General features: G+C 37.2%; 1 protein-coding gene across 1 annotated transcript in view; it reads left to right on the top strand.

The window, feature by feature from the left end:
* The window catches only part of LanA (laminin subunit alpha), a 1,178,005-nt gene that overhangs the window by 343,627 nt on the left and 817,937 nt on the right, over positions 1-16,441 (top strand). Inside the window, exons 17-18 of the mRNA XM_090374120.1 lie at positions 5,804-6,250; positions 8,284-8,457. Of these exons, the coding sequence (XP_090230246.1) occupies positions 5,804-6,250; positions 8,284-8,457 (621 nt within the window). The remainder of the gene's footprint in view (positions 1-5,803; positions 6,251-8,283; positions 8,458-16,441) is intronic.

Below are 16,441 nucleotides of genomic sequence, written 5' to 3'. Positions count from 1 at the left end.
TCCTCTTTTGCAACACAAATAAATGGCCTGGTATACAAGATTTCTTCCTGTGATTACGACTCTTCTCACCAGAAGGTTGGCAGGGTTGTTAATGACAGTGTGCTACTGCAACAGGATCTAGAAAATTTGGGCAGATGGGCTGATGAGTGGCAACTGAAGTTTAACTTTGACAAATGCAAAGTGCTTCATATGGGTAGAAGTAACACCAGAGGAACATACCAACTGTGTGGTAGTACATTTTCTGTGGTAGAAAATGAAAAAGACCTGGGGGTAATTGTGCAGTCAGTTACGAAGTTTTCTGAGCAATGCAGACAGGCTTCAAGAGCAGGTCATGGGGTTTTGTCAATGATATACAGGAATTTTGCTAGCAGGAAAAAGGAGAAGATTATCCCTTTGTATAAGGAAATGGTCAGGCCACGCCTTGAGTACTGCTTGCAGGTCTGGAGGCCTCCTTTTAGGAAGGCTGTAGATTTGCTTGAGCATATACAGAGAAGGGGAACGAAGGGGCCCTCTTACCAAGAGAGGCAAAAGTTCTGCAAATTGCAGTGGCTGGAGACTAGGCACCTGCGAGGTGATCTGTTTGAGTTGTACAAGGCCTTGAATGGGTTGAGCACACTGAAATCTGATGGGATTCTTCCACTTGCTTAATTTCTACAAACTTCCATCTGTCATTGTGGAAGCTGATAGCTTAAATAAATTCAAGGAGGAACTGGACAAACTTTTAGAGGGAATGGTTGTGTGAAATGTTTTGGCTGATGCTATATAAGCTTACACCCTTGCTTTATTGCATCACATGCCTCTATTACTATTATTATTACATCTATTCTACAACTGTCTTTTTTTTTCAATTTGAATCTTTACCCCCTCAGGTTCTTAGTCTGAGCAAGCGGAACTATCCCGTCAGCATTGAGCCTTCTCAAACCATTCAAGAACTTGCACCTCAATCAGAGCACCTTGCAGGTGCCTAGTTTCCAGATGCTGCAACTTGCGAAACTTAAGCCTTTCTTCGTAAGCGCACCCATTTGTTCCTCTCACCAATCTTGTTGCCCTTCTCTGTACTTGTTCTAGCAATTCTACATCCTTCTTAAAATGAGGCCTCAAGGTGTGACCTGATCATTGCCTTATACAAAGGGATAATCATCTCCTTGTCTTTGCTAGCAAAATTCCTATATATCATTGACTTAACTCCATGACCTGCTCTGGCAGCCCATCTGCACTAGGCACCTCCGTAGCCAGGTGGGAAGGAGCAGCAGTGCGTTAGCACACGCTTCTTGATTAGACCGGGGTTCGAGCCCATCACCACCAAATATGGAGGATGCGGAAAGGTCAGGGAATGACCACCGCATATCCCGGAGCAATATGGCCTTAGTTGCTAATACTCCTAAAAAAAAACCAAAAAAAAACCCATCTGCACTGCTCAGAGAACTTTATATTTGACTGCACAATTAACCCCAGGTCTTTTCATTCTCCACCTCCCTGTGTAGTACCACACAGTTAGTATGTTTCTCTTGGGTTACTTCTTCCCATATGCAGTACTTTGAATTTTCGATGTTACACATCAGTTGCCACTTCTTAGCCCATCTGCCTAACTTTTCTAGATCCTGTTGCTGTAGCATACTGTCTTTAGTGTCATTAACAACTTTGCCAACCTTTGTCTCAGTTATAGGAATTGAAGGCCAGAACAACATCCCGGCACTTTTCGGTCAGGTAAACTGCGTAAAACTGGATTTCCTATTCGCCCCATCTTTTCTTACAGAAAAGTGTAACTTTCATCCTTAGTCACGCATGTATACAGGGTGAATCACTACCAGTGCGACAAACTTGCAGGAGGTGTAGTGGGCACAAAGACAAATCGGAATCACGTAGCATTGCAGGGTCCGAAATGCCTTCGTCATGCGGTAGAGGACGTTGAACGGGAGGTCGTGTGAACAGTGATCCCGCTGGAAATCAGCATTTGCGAACCGGCTTCCGAGGCAGTAGGATGGATGAGTATTCAAACGTTGAACTGGCCGACATGCACCTCGCGTATGGAGCTGCGGACTGTAACGGGCGCGCCAATCTGCGCTTGTACCAGGAACGTTTCCCGCACAGGCTTGCTCCTCATCATATGATTTTCGCACGTGTGCACAGAAGGTTACGTGAGACTGGTTGCTTCACGAGAGGTACCATGAATCGAGAGCGAATGATGAGGACGCCAGACAACGAGGAGAATGTCCTACGTCTTGCAGAAGGCAATCCGAGTACGAGTACTCGAGCGATAGGCCAACGATTGGGTATTTCCCAATCCACTGTATGGAGGATACTGTCAACAAACCAAATGAGTTCATACCATCTGCAACGCTTCCAATCATTGGAGCCTGCGGATTATCCACTCCGGAGGACTTTTGCTACTTGGTTTCTTCAACAGAAACGGTTCGCAAATGCTGACTTCCAGCGGGATCGCTGTTCACGCAACCTCCCGTTCAACGTCCTCTACCGCATGACGAAGGCATTTTGGACCCTGCAATGCTATGTGATTCCGATTCATCTTTGTGCCCCCCTACACCTCCTGCAAGTTTGTCGCACTGGTAGTGAATCACCCTGTATAGTATTATAAAATGCCTTGGACAGGCGATACAATTTGGAATAAAAAACTACGATACATTATTTAATCACCTTAAGGACTAGACTCGGCGATAATGATAATTTATTCTAACTGGATATTACTTCATTATATATGAATGTAAACATTGAATATACATTAGATATTCTCTAGGATATGTTAAATAATAACAATTCCAATTAATTATATGACACTTCCTATTAAAGAAATTTTTCACTTAAACTCTTATTTGAAGCCAACTATATCACCCTTCAACACAAGGTATACAAACAAATTTTTGGTTTGCCAATGGATTTAGTCTAAGTGGCTTAATATCGGACATCTACCTCTCAATGGTTGAGTGTATACATTTGACTCCTTTTCTACCTCATATCATGCGCTTCCGTAGCCAGGTGGGAAGGAGCAGCAGTGCGTAGCACACGCTTCTTGATTAGACCGGGGTTCGAGCCCGTCACCACCAAATATGGAAAGGTCAGGGAATGACCACCGCATATTCACGGAGCAATATGGCCTTAGTTGCTAATGCTCCTAAAAAAAAAAACAAATAACAAATAAATAACCTCATATCACACATTATGGGAGGTATTTAGATGATGGTCTTGTTATTACTGATAGTTGCACTATTTAAGATATTTTACATTAATTTATTAATATTCATCCTAGACTCAATTTTACATTGAAAATGGAAAATGCTGAACAAAGTCATTAAATTTTCTAAATTTCACACTTACTCGAGACACGAATTAAGTCTAACTTAACATCTATTGTTACCCAACGAACACCAGTATGCTGCTGCATCATAACAGCTATCACCCGTTCACCTACAAAAGGTCTATTATTTTTAATCAATTTCTCAATGCCTATAAATCTTTAATGACGGAATCTGCTTTAGACTAAAAAATACAGATATTAACCAGCAGATTCTTAAACAGTGGTTCCTACTTCCTACAATAAACCAAATTAGGGTGCAAGCTAAGGATAGTATACAAAAAAAACTGCACCAACCAACAATAGTAACATCAAAAAATACTTTATTTCTGTGCCATTCATTGAACACTGGCACAGACAGCTTAACAGATTCTTCAAAAATACTGAATTTAAAATTGTGGCCAGACCAATATGGAAATTTCACACCATATTGAACAATCGCTCAGTCCTTTCCTCTTTTGCAACACAAATAAATGACCCTGTATACAAAATTTCTTGCTGTGATTACGACTTATCTTACCACTCATCCTCAGTCCTTGTTTCTCATTCAGCAGCGTCAGAATTGACCTTTCATGTCGTTAATGTAAACCATACATTTTATTCAATGAGGCCAAAATACTTAGTTTCCGACGTAATTATACTGGACTATTAATTGCAGAAACCATCGAAATAAAATTACATGAGAATTCTATTAACTTTCACTGTCCATATCTAATTTCTGATTTGTGGTCTTTTACACCACACATGAATACAAATAATCTCTTTATATAAGATTCTGGCTCACACATAGTCCATGTTATATCCATTCTTACGATCAAGACATATGGTCGAAAAGTCCCATTAGCTTCATGAAGGCAAGTAGTTTTTCAAAATTTATGGTAAACCTTTTTGAAATTGTTTTTACTTGATTTTATTACTGTAATCATTTTGCATTAATTTTATATGTTTTAATTTCTGGAGAGTGTCATACAGAAGCATTTTACGTATCATATTGAGGTAAATTTCTTTTATTCTTCTACAAATATTGAAATACAACATAAATGTATTGAATATTGGTAGCTCTGTTTTATACTAAAAACTAACTAGAATGAAAGTTTTGTGGAATATAAAAGTTTGTAAAAATTGAAAAAAAAATTATAAATAATAAATAAATGCTTTTAAATATTTATTGTTTTCCTATTTTGACTTTGCAGTCAAAAATTGGGTCAGGAGTATTATCAAGAATAAAATCTAAATTTTATTTAAAAAATTAAAACATTTACGTATTATTTATTGATTGAGTATCCTCTACTTCTAGATCCAAGTTCCATAGAATTTCCTCAATTACAATTTGTTTAAGCTCATGTCATCTTGAATCTTATTGAAATACTCTCCTACATTGGTTTTAAAAATTTTGTTAATTAAAAAAAAAAAATAATAAAAAAATAGCCAGATAATATTATTTGTTAAACATAGTTGGTAGATGGCAGCACACGCGTTGAGTTTAAAGAGAATCTGTATATATCTGTACATATATATGGATTTGGAAAATTTAAATGCACAGGGCATAATCCTTATGGGTTTTAATAATTAACTATATAGTATCGGTGTAAATACACCATAGTTAACCCATATATTTGAACTATGTATGTAGCGTAGAGGGCATCATTTTAATTGTATCTCATAATGTAGTTGCCTTCACAACGAGATAGCTACTATTGCATTACTTCAAATAAATAACGCTTCTCTAGTAGAGAAGACCACTGTTATTTATTTTCAGCAGTACCACCACCCAGACGATCGTTTCGAAGCTGTGCGGCTTCATCATCAGTGGGCGGGCAGGTACCCAGGTAATACAACAAGCCATCACAGTTGCGAAGTTATATCCACATTATGAGAGATGCCAAAAGGGTGTGGTGGTAATGTATTTGGAAAATTAAATGCACAGGGCATAATCCTTATGGGTTTTAATAATTAACTATATCGTATCGGTGTAAATACACCATAGTTGTATTTAATAACAGTAGTTTTCTCTACTAGAGAAGCGTTATTTATTTGAAGTAATGCAATAGTAGCTATCTCGTTGTGAAGGCAACCACATTATGAGATACAATTAAAACGATGCCCTCTACGCTACATATGTAGTTCAAATATATGGGTTACCTATGGATGTAATTTTAAATAATCTTTTAAATTGTATATAATGCATACTCCCAGAAGATTTATTGTCTTCGGTATAGTTTTAATTTTGATCTGTATAAGTGAATATTTTTCATTTGGAGAACTAGAGCCATATGATTTGTCTCTTTGCTGAAGGGTTAATTAAAAATATTTTGCTGACTAAATATTTAAATCTAAATCTTACTGCTAGTTTAATTTGTAATGCTGATAATACTAAAGTGATAATGCTTGCAACCTAAAAATGCTGTTTCTTCTTTGTTTTTTAACAAGAGATGTTAATCATTGCCTTGAATAATCTATTAAGTGCTTATTATATTTTTTTGCCCTATGTAGGAGCTTGCTGTTGAACCTATGGCCTGGCTTAACATTAATCAGACAACTCTTCATATGGATATTCGTGTTAATAAACCTGGTCATTATGTTCTCCTTATCTTATATCATACTCCAGAAGGTGGACAGACTACAACCCTGATGGTGGAAACAGCAACAGCTGATCAGATGGATAAAGGTAGAGCCATTCTTTATGACTGTATGTACACATTTCTGTGTCGCCAAGTGGTTACTGATCGTGATGGAAAAGTGGCAGTGTTCAGTTTTGAATCCAACTTTGTGAGTTTAACTTTGGAGAATGATGAATATTCAAACCTTGCTATTGAGGGGGTTTCACTAATACCATATGAAAGATGGCATACAGATTATATAGCTCCCCAGTCACACTGTGTTAAAAAAAATGGAATTTGTATAGACACTGCATATCCACCTGTTCCGGAAGCAGCAAAGGTATTTGAATGTTACACTTTGTGTATATAATTATATTTTATATTTCTGCTAAAAGTTTCCAGAATTAAGTGAAAAATGATTTTATATGATTATTTTTCATTCAGAATAAAGTTTGAATGCCAACTTTGTCTTTTATATATACATGTTTACCTCCCCATCACCCCCTACAAAAATCTCCGTAAATCACGATTGTCATGCAACACCTTGCAAATGTATACTATCAGAGACATGTTTTTTAGTCATATTGTTGTACTTGCTTTAGCAAAGGATTAGCAAAAGATTCACAAAAACATACAAGTACCTCAGGATTTGGGCCAGTCATAAATGTAACAGAACTAGTCTGGGAACTTTATTGCCTTACTTCCTACCTTCCTCATTATCACTAATAAAAATAGAACACAGCAATGGACCTAGCACCGAACCCTGGAGGACCTCGCTAATAACATACTATAATCCACAAAGGGCAGTGTCCATTGATAACCACTCTCTGTCTTCTTCCACTTAACCATCCCTTCATCCATAGTTGTAACTTACCCTTAATGCCGTACTGTTCCAATTTGTGCGGCAGTCTTTTATGTGTAACAGCATCAAAAGCTTTTCTAAAATCTAAGTATGTGACGTCAAAATTATTTTTTGCCTCCAGTTCTTTTATTACTGTGTCATAATATCCAATCAGATTGGTTAGACAAAATTGCTCCTTAAAAAATCCATCCTGTGACTGCAGTAGAAATGTCTGTTTCTGTCTAGGTGGTTGTGCATTACTTTTCCCAGGCACCTCCATAGCCAGGTGGGAAGGAGCAGCAGTGTGTAGCACATGCTTCTTGATTAGACTGGGGTTCAAGCCTGTCACCACCAAATACGGAGGATGCAGAAAGGTCAGGGAATGACCACCGCATATCCTGGAGCAATATGGCCTTAGTTGCTAATGCTCCTAAAAACCAAATAACAACAACAACAACGACAACATTACTTCTCCAGAACAGAAGGCAGGCCAATAGGTCTGTAATTACTCATGTCACTCTTTGATCCTGTCCCCCTTGTGAATTTAGTATATATGTATGCATCTCCAGTCTGTGGGCACTTCTCTCTTGAATCCAAAGATGCTCTCATAACTGTGGCTAAAGGTTTGCTTATCTCCTTTGCTGTCTCCCTTAATAGAATTGTAATTTCTCCTTCACTTTTCTCTTGACTGTCATAAAATCATTTAGCTCACTGTAATTTATTATTACTTCTGGCAACCTCATATCAAAAAATTCCTTGTGTGTGAATCTAGCTGCATAATATATATTCACTTTGTTAGCACTGTGAGTAGCACCATCAACAGTTAAACCATTCACATCTAGCCTACCTAGGTGATTCATCCCTTTCCTTCTAGTGTTTACATAAGTAAAAAGTCTTTATTATTTTCCCTTTTCACTCTTGCCAGAGATTTCTCATAATCTACCTTATCTTGTGCACCTACATTCTGACTTGATTGCAGATTGGTTTATATATAAGTTTCTGTATCTCCTGATAATTTATATCAGGAGATACAGAAGAATAAAAATGCATCACATGCATTTTTATTCTCAGTTAACAGTTCACAGCCTGTTAATTACACAAAACATTTCAAAATGAGTTTACTAGCATATCTTCCCAAATAGGCAAAATTATTTCCTCCAGATTGATTTATTTTATAAAATATATAATATTTTTAATTTTTTAAAAATAATCCCTGTTTCTATTGTTAGAAGTTCTTCATATCTAATTTGATGTTCTTAATTATAGGCAATTATAATTGTGATTCTTAACATTTCCCAATAATTATAACTATCAATTTAAAATAGCTAGTATTTTAAGGTTGCACTGAGCATTTTAAAATTGTTTGAACTAAAATTTTTAACTGAATGATAAGAAACATCATTGTAATTGTAACTTAATTTTTAACAAACTTTTTTCTTATCTTATATCACACAAGTTTACTAAGGTGTTAAACTAATACATGTTCAACTTATATTAGCAGTAATTTTGCTAGTAATTAATCTTTATTTTAGGTTGAATTTGAAAGTGGTTTGAATGAAGATCGCTTTGCAAGTCAGCTGCCCCATACTGTTCAGGATGGACATGAAGTAGGACTTATTTATCTGGATCATAATGATGCTGTTGTTGATATCCAGGGATCAGTTCCAGAAATTGGGGATTATACATTTGTAGTACATTACTATCAGGTACAACTTTTATTTATTAGAATATATTATTATTATTTATTGTTGTTGTTATATTATTACTTTATGTTTCCACCTCCTGATGGGTACTGGTACCAAGTGTACAGGGCAGTTGTTATGTCTGGTGTTACTGTTGGTTGAGGAACTCTCTGACTATCCTACAGGTGTTCAGGTTTGTGGCTTTCTGGAGTTCCTTGTATGTGTTCTCTGGAGACCAATTGCTGCTAAGCTATTATGTAGGGTCTTTGGCACCATACCAGTGGTTGATATGATGGTCATTACTTGTTACATATGCCACATCTCATTTATCTCCTGTCTTAGTTTTGCATGCTTTTTGGATCTTTTCCTCATGGGTTTTGTGGAGGTTGCCACTGTTGGGCAACACTATGTCAATCAGATAGGTATCCTTTTTCTTCTTGTCGACAAGGGTTTTTTTCCAGTCTGTTGTGCGGGATTGTTTTGTCCGTTATTATGGAGCCATCCCAATACAGCTTGTAGGTTGGGGTCTTTAGTACAGCCTGTGGTTCGTATTTGTAATATGGTACACTTTCTCTGTTCAGTTGTTATTTCCTCTCTAGCTTCTGATATCCTGGCTACTTGGTGGTGTCTACGAGTGTACTCTATCTGGGTGATCACCTTGCATCCTGCAGTGATGTGTTGGATTGTTTCTGAGCCCAAGTGGCATTGTTGACATTGTGTCATCTGACACTATGGGCTCCTTTGCAATGTATGTTTTCTAGTTCCTGGTGTTGATTACTTGGTCTTGGATGGCGAGCATGAATCCTTCAATCTCTGGGAAGAGTGTCCCGCTCATGAATAATTCATTGGAAGCCATTTTATCTATGTTGTCTTGATGTAGGTCATTGTAGTGTCTTCTTTGCTCATTTTTTGGCTTCGTGGAGTATGCCATTCATATATCTTCCTTATGATCTGGTAGAGTGCTGCTGTTTTTTTTTGAAGTAATCCTTTGCTGTCGTCTGTTGTTCAATGAGATCTATCAAGTCCTTTCCTCCTTTCTGAGCTATTGTCAGTCTCTCCATAGCTGACTTTGGTTAGTGTTGACGGCTCTTGGTTATCATTGTCCTCATCTTTCTCGTGGTATCCTCCCACTTGGTATTAGTCCAGTGTATGATTCTGAAGGAGTATGTTAGTACTGGGACTGAATAGGTATTTATGGCTTTTACTGTGTTCCCCCCCATTTATCTTTGCTTTGAGCAGGCTTCAGAGTCTCTGATGGTATTTTTCAGTCAGGCAGGCCTTGATCTCTTTGTACTTTTAGCTCCTGAGCCTGCATCATCCACAGTTATTTGTAGGTCTCTCCCTCTGTCATAGCTTTGATCACTTTACCATTCTGTATCTGGTAATTTCTGCTGACTAATTTCCCCTGATGCAATCCTTGCATTTGTCTTGACAAAATTCCATCCTGTTATCATTGCTGAATTTTTTGGTGACCTAGAGTAGTTGCTGGAGTTGTTTCTCAGTTGCTGCGTAGAGCTTTATGTAATCCATGTACATCAGGTGAGATGGTGTATAGGTTTTTCCTTCCTTGCTTGAGGTTATATATCCATACTTGCTGTTGTTGAGCATGGTGGATAGTAGATTGAGTGCTAGATAGAACCACAGTGAGCTTAGGACATCTCCCTGAATGATTCCTCTCCTGATGGGGATCACTTTGGTTGTGATATTCTTGACCTTGATGGTGGTACTCCATTTTGCCATGTTTGCTTCTAGGAAGTTTGTCACTGTCAAATTGCCTTTGTAGAACTTTAGCATCTCTGTTAGCCAGCTATGGGGTATGGAGTTGAAGGCCTTACAGAAAATGATGTAGGCGTGTATAGGTTGTGGTGCATCTTGTAGGCTTGCTCTATAACTGCAGCATCAATAGTTAATTGCTCTTTGCATTCTTTTACCCCCTGTTACCCCATTGACCTATCTTGACTCTTAATTCTTCTATCTTCTGCTTAAGTCTTCTTTACCAAGGTAAGCTGGTGGTTCCTTGTTTTTTCGGTTCTTCTGCTGCTGGCATCTCATTTCTCTTCCATGTAGATGTTGGTAAAGCAATGTGACTGGAAATGCTTGTATTCAATTTCCTGTTCAGAGTTGCTGCAGTTATTGCAGTTACTGTAGCTCTTGATATCTGATCTCTGTAGGTTGAGTCTAAGGTTCAGTTTATTACTTGTTTGGCCTACATATTTCATGTTACAGGTAAGGCATGTAATAAGGTAAACCACATTGCTGCATTTGCAGAATATAGGTTCATCAGTATTGTTGGTATCATGCTGAGGATGCATGTAGGGGCATGTGAGACACAGTTTGTTGGAGCATATATTAAATTTTAAATAGGAATGGGGATGATCAGAATAGGAGGCTGTAAACTCAACATTATTCAAGTTGGAAGTATCAGATGATGGTTTGCTCTGTGTGGTGTGTGTGTTAAATGAGAATGTTCAAATTTGAGGAGTGTATTGAGGAGCTATATAGAGCTTAACTCCTGTGGTAAAATTTATAGTACTCTACCTGTGTAGTATTTTACTTGAAAGTTGACTCTCCATAAAAATCATGTAGACATAAAAAATATAAAGTAATAAATGAAATATGAAACATAATAATTATCAATAATATAAAACAACACCAATGGAAAGATGCCAAAAAAGACAGTACCGACATAGCATGGAAGATAATGAGAAAATATCTATGAAAGAGAAATTTACCATTCATTTAAAAAGGAATGGTATATTAAAATATTGAGATGGTTTATACACTAAAATCAGCCTTACAATTTTCAAAATGCAATTATATCAAAATCTACTCAACTTCTGTTTAAAGCTATTTTACAATCATAACATCCCCAGTGAAGCTTTCCAATTATGGATAAATTCAGTGATAGCTAAAATATTCCTTAACTATAAATCATAAATGCCACATAGTCACCCCTCAGCTGGAATTAAATGCCATTTTTCCATAATTAAACAACAATTAGCAGATCTACATAAACATTTTGTCATCACTCCAGCGGACAAAGCCTCTAACAACTATGCCATTACCTATAAAGCTTTTTATTTACAGACTTTAAATGCACAACTTAATTCCAGGTCTACCTACAAACCTATCACCAAAACAGCAGTATAATCACAAAGAAATTAATTGGTTTCTGCAACAAATTAACTTTAATAACTACAGATTTCCTTACATTTACCTCATTACTAAGTTCTACAAAAACTCCACTGGTTTTAGATTCATCACTTCTTGTAAGTACAGTTATTCTCATAAAGCTTTAGAAGAACTACTCAAACTTATTATGGATAAGTTTGAGTAGTTCTGAATTCTGCTGTCCTACCAGACAGCAGAATTATTAATAACAATATACTTGTAATAAATGCACTGAATAATGGCAATATTTATATACATTCAAAAATTTGACTTAATAGTCTTTTTACAAGCATAGATCTAACCAATTTAAAATCAATCTTGAATAAAATATACAATAATTATAAGCACATTATAAATTGCAATCCTGGATATTAGAAAAATCTAACCAACCTCTGTATTCCCAATAACTACATATTTGATGGCAACACTGTATACCTGCAAACCAAAGATACGCCTATGGGCAGCCCTGCTAGCTGTGTCAGAGCTAACCTATATCTATACTGGTCTGAACCCACCCTACCCTCAGATATAAGTACAGCAATACCTTGCTTAGCACGGCTTCAAACAGCATGGGTTTCACTATAACACGGTTTTCAATTAAGTTTAAGTCAAAAATTTACTCTACATATTAAAACTCATTCAATAACCTAGACAACAATGCAGCCTAGCGTTCCTAGGCTGCATTGTTGTAGCCTAGGAATGCTTGCATATATGCTGCAGTGCCAACTCTATTGTCTCACATGCACATGTGCCAATATATTCCCTCAGGCAGTCACCGGCAACGTGCAACTCTGTTCAGTCTTCTTAATTCCATCCTGACAAGACGACACGATAGCTTTTTATTTCACAATTTATTTTTTACCTGTTTAAATACGATTGAAAATATATTCGCATCTTGGCTAGAACTCACTGCCAACAACATGCATTCTGTTTGACAGCATGTTTTGCCCCATTTGGCAAATTATTTCACTGGTTTTGAATTACGAATTCAGACAATTGCCAAAGACATTGTGAAGATTGGAAAAGACTTGGGATTTTAAACTTTTTGACACTGCCAATGTACGTGACTGCATTGACTCACATGCAAATGACTTAGATGATGTAACTCTCCTTGAAATTGATGAGCAAATTGCATATGAAGAAGAGGAAAACAATTCTGAAGTGGATAACACTGAAGTAGCCCAAAAGAATTTTCACCAGAAGAATTGGAGAAAGTTTTTCGGGGGGGGGGGAGGAATTGAGATGGCCTGCAAGGTGATTATGAATGGAGATCCAGATTTTGAATGTAGCATCAAGATATGGCAAATTTTACAAGATGGGTTTTGATGCTACAAAAACTTGTACACTGAGAAAAAAGAAGAGAATGCTTCAACGGATTTAGGTATTGAAATACCTAAATAAACAAAGATTTTTTCTCATCTATAATGATGTTACCTTTCATTAATAAAATTTTTGCAATATTTTTAATTTCAAATCCTTTTAATTGGCTATCAACCACATTGTTTATAGATTTATTATAAATTGTTTATAGACTGTTTCTCTGGTACACATTCAATTAAAACCCATTATAATTATACCTCAACCAGCACGGTTTCACATAACACGGTACAGTTTCAGTACCAATTATCAGTGCTATGCAGGTATTGCTGTATGTACAGGTACATAGATGATTTGTTTTTATTAACTACCCCACATATCTACAGGACTTTGCTAGTATTTTTCCTCCAGAACTCACTCTGGAAAGAACTAATAACGATGACCTTTCTGCTAATTACTTATACCTGGACATTAACATCAATAACTCACATACTAATGTGGTCAGCTTCACCCACTGGCACTCCAGCATCTCAAAAAAAGTACATTCAAATATAATACTCTCTCAGTGCATCAGGATAGCCACCATATGTAACAATAAATGTCTGATTTTAGACAATATCAAAATTCTCCATAATAAACTTCTTGGCAATAATTTCCTTTCAGCTTTCCTTCATTTTAAGAAAGCACTTAATATCATTAAATAGAAAAAGTTGCTTGACAGCCATACTGATATTAACAATATAATAGCAGGTTGATATCCTCATACATAATGTACATATATAACAAAAGAGATGCCTTTAACTTTAATGTGGTCAGCCTCACCCACTGGCACTCCAGCATCTCAAAAAAAGTACATTCAAATATAATACCCTCTCAGTGCATCAGGATAGCCACCATATGTAACAATAAATGTCTGATTTTAGACAATATCAAAATTCTCCATAATAAACTTCTTGGCATTAATTTCCCTTCAGCTTTACTTCATTTTAAGAAAGCACTTAATATCATTAAATAGAAAAAGTTGCTTGACAGCCATACTGATATTAACAATATAATAGCAAGTTGATATCCTTATACATAATGTACAGACTATAGCGCTTAGCCTCTTTGGTATCTCACTGTCTAGAAAACTTGTGCCCACCAATTGGCTAAACACGAGGGTATTATGTTTTGATGGTTATTTTTGTTTTTTCTTAATTTTTAATTTTTTTTAGAATACTTAGTCATATTTATTATACTATAATAATATTACTGACTTAAATGCATGAAGTATACTCCCAGTCCTATGTCCAGGGTCCTACTATTGGTCGCAACCCCGGACTTCCCGAGCACCTCCCCCATTACACTGGTAAGTAAACACATGGGTTGTGTTAGGGTAGCTAAGAATAGAAACAGGTGCAGGTATACTTGCGTGTACACCAATGCTAGGAGTTTAGTAAATAAATTTGATGAATTTGAGGTATTGCTCAAAACATCAAAGGCAGATATTGTTGGGATATCAGAGACGTGGTGTCACACAGATATAAGGGATGCAGAACTGCAATTTGGGGAGTACAACGTTTACAGAAAGGATAGACAGGATAGGAAGGGGGGAGGGGTTATGCTATTAGTTAAGAAACACATAAAAACCAAGGAAGTGAAGCCAGTCGACATCGCTGGACAGTGCAGTGTTGAGTCAGTTTGGTGTGACATAAGCATTGGGAGATCAAAATTGAGAGTAGGAGTGTGCTATAGGCCTAATGACTCTGATGAGTATAATAAGGAACTGTACAGGGAAATAGAGTGGGCCAGTAAATCAGAGAGTCTTATAATGGGAGATTTTAATTTCCCAGATATTGACTGGAATTTGGGGGCTGGTTACTCACACACTAGCAGGGCTTTTGTGGATTTATTGGATGATTGTTTTCTACATCAGCATGTTCGGGAGGCAACTAGAGGGAGTAATACTCTTGATTTGATTATCAGCAGTGATTCTTCATGCATTAAGAATCTGCAGATAAATGAACCACTAGGTGGCAGTGATCACAGTGTGCTGAAGTGGGATTTACTGAAAGAGGTAACTACCATTAGGGGTAAAGGGAAGGGTTATTGCTTCCGTAAAGGCGACTACGATGGACTGAGACAGTATTTAAATTTTATACAGTGGGACCAACTGATGATTTTACCAACAGCAAATTCAAAATGGGAAGCATTCAAAGAACTTATCTTGGAAGCTACTAGGCTTTACATACCAACTAAGAAATATTCAAGGTTTAGGCCAAAATGGATGTCAGATGAACTAATGAGGCATATGGCAGAGAAGAAAAATGCATGGGATACTTACAAATTAACAAATGACACAGAAGCCTATGATAGATACAAGTTGATGTGCAACCAAGTTACAAAGGAGGTTAGGCAGGCGAAGGCAGATTACGAGAAATCCTTGGCAAGGGATGCAAAGAAAAACAGCAAAGAGTTCTTTACTTATGTAAACTCTAGAAGGAAGGGGATGAATCAGATTGGTCCACTTGATATTGATGGGTCAACTGTTGATGATCCTGCTCAGGTAGCTAACAAACTAAATGAATATTTTGCATCGACATTCACACATGAGGAGTTATTCAGCAAGGGGAATGCCAGAGGTGTATTCAACTCTAGCAGTAAGCTACAGAATCTTGAAATAACTGGGAGTAAAGTGGAGGAGAAACTGTTGAAGATAAATACAAGAAAGGCACCTGGGGTGGATGGGATCTATCCAGTTATATTAAAGGAGGCAGCAAAGGAAGTAAGCAAACCCTTAGCCATAATTATGAGAGCTTCCTTGGACTCAGGGGAGGTATCCATAGACTGGAAATGTGCAAATGTGACCCCAATTCACAAAGGAGGATCAAAGGCTGACACAAGTAATTATAGACCTGTGAGCTTAACTTCTGTTCCAGGAAAATTAATGGAGGCACTGGTTAAAGAAGCACTGCAGGATCATTTAGACAAGACTTCAGTTATAGCTCAGACACAGCATGGTTTTGTTAAGGGGAAGTCTTGCCTGACCAACTTGATTGGATACTATGATGCAGTCACAAAAGAACTGGATGCAGGGAATAACTTTGATATTATATACTTGGATCTTAGAAAGGCTTTTGATACTGTTGCACATGGAAGACTGCTACACAAATTGGGGCAGTGTGACATTGGAGGCAAATTGCTGCTATGGATAAAGGGGTGGTTGAGGGGGAGAAGACAGAGAGTGGTAATCAATGGACACTGCTCATCGTGGACTAATGTTATTAGTGGAGTCCCTCAGGGCTCAGTGTTGGGTCCATTATTGTTTTCTGTATTTATAAATGATATTGATGATGGTATATCAAGCTTAATGTCCAAGTTTGCAGATGATACAAAGGTTGGCAGGGTTGTCAAGGACACTACTGACACTATGCTGCTGCAACAGAATCTGGAAAGGTTGAGCAGATGGGCTGAGAGGTGGCAAAAGAAGTTTAACATTGACAAATGTAAAGTACTACACATGGGAAACAGCAACCCCAGA

Source organism: Mastigoproctus giganteus, chromosome 5 (genome assembly GCF_048544385.1).
Source record: "Mastigoproctus giganteus isolate SK-2022 chromosome 5, ASM4854438v1, whole genome shotgun sequence".
NCBI classification, from domain to species: Eukaryota; Metazoa; Arthropoda; class Arachnida; order Uropygi; family Thelyphonidae; genus Mastigoproctus; species Mastigoproctus giganteus.
The sequence above is the reverse complement of the archived record's forward strand: the minus strand, read 5'-3'. Positions and strand labels throughout refer to the sequence as shown.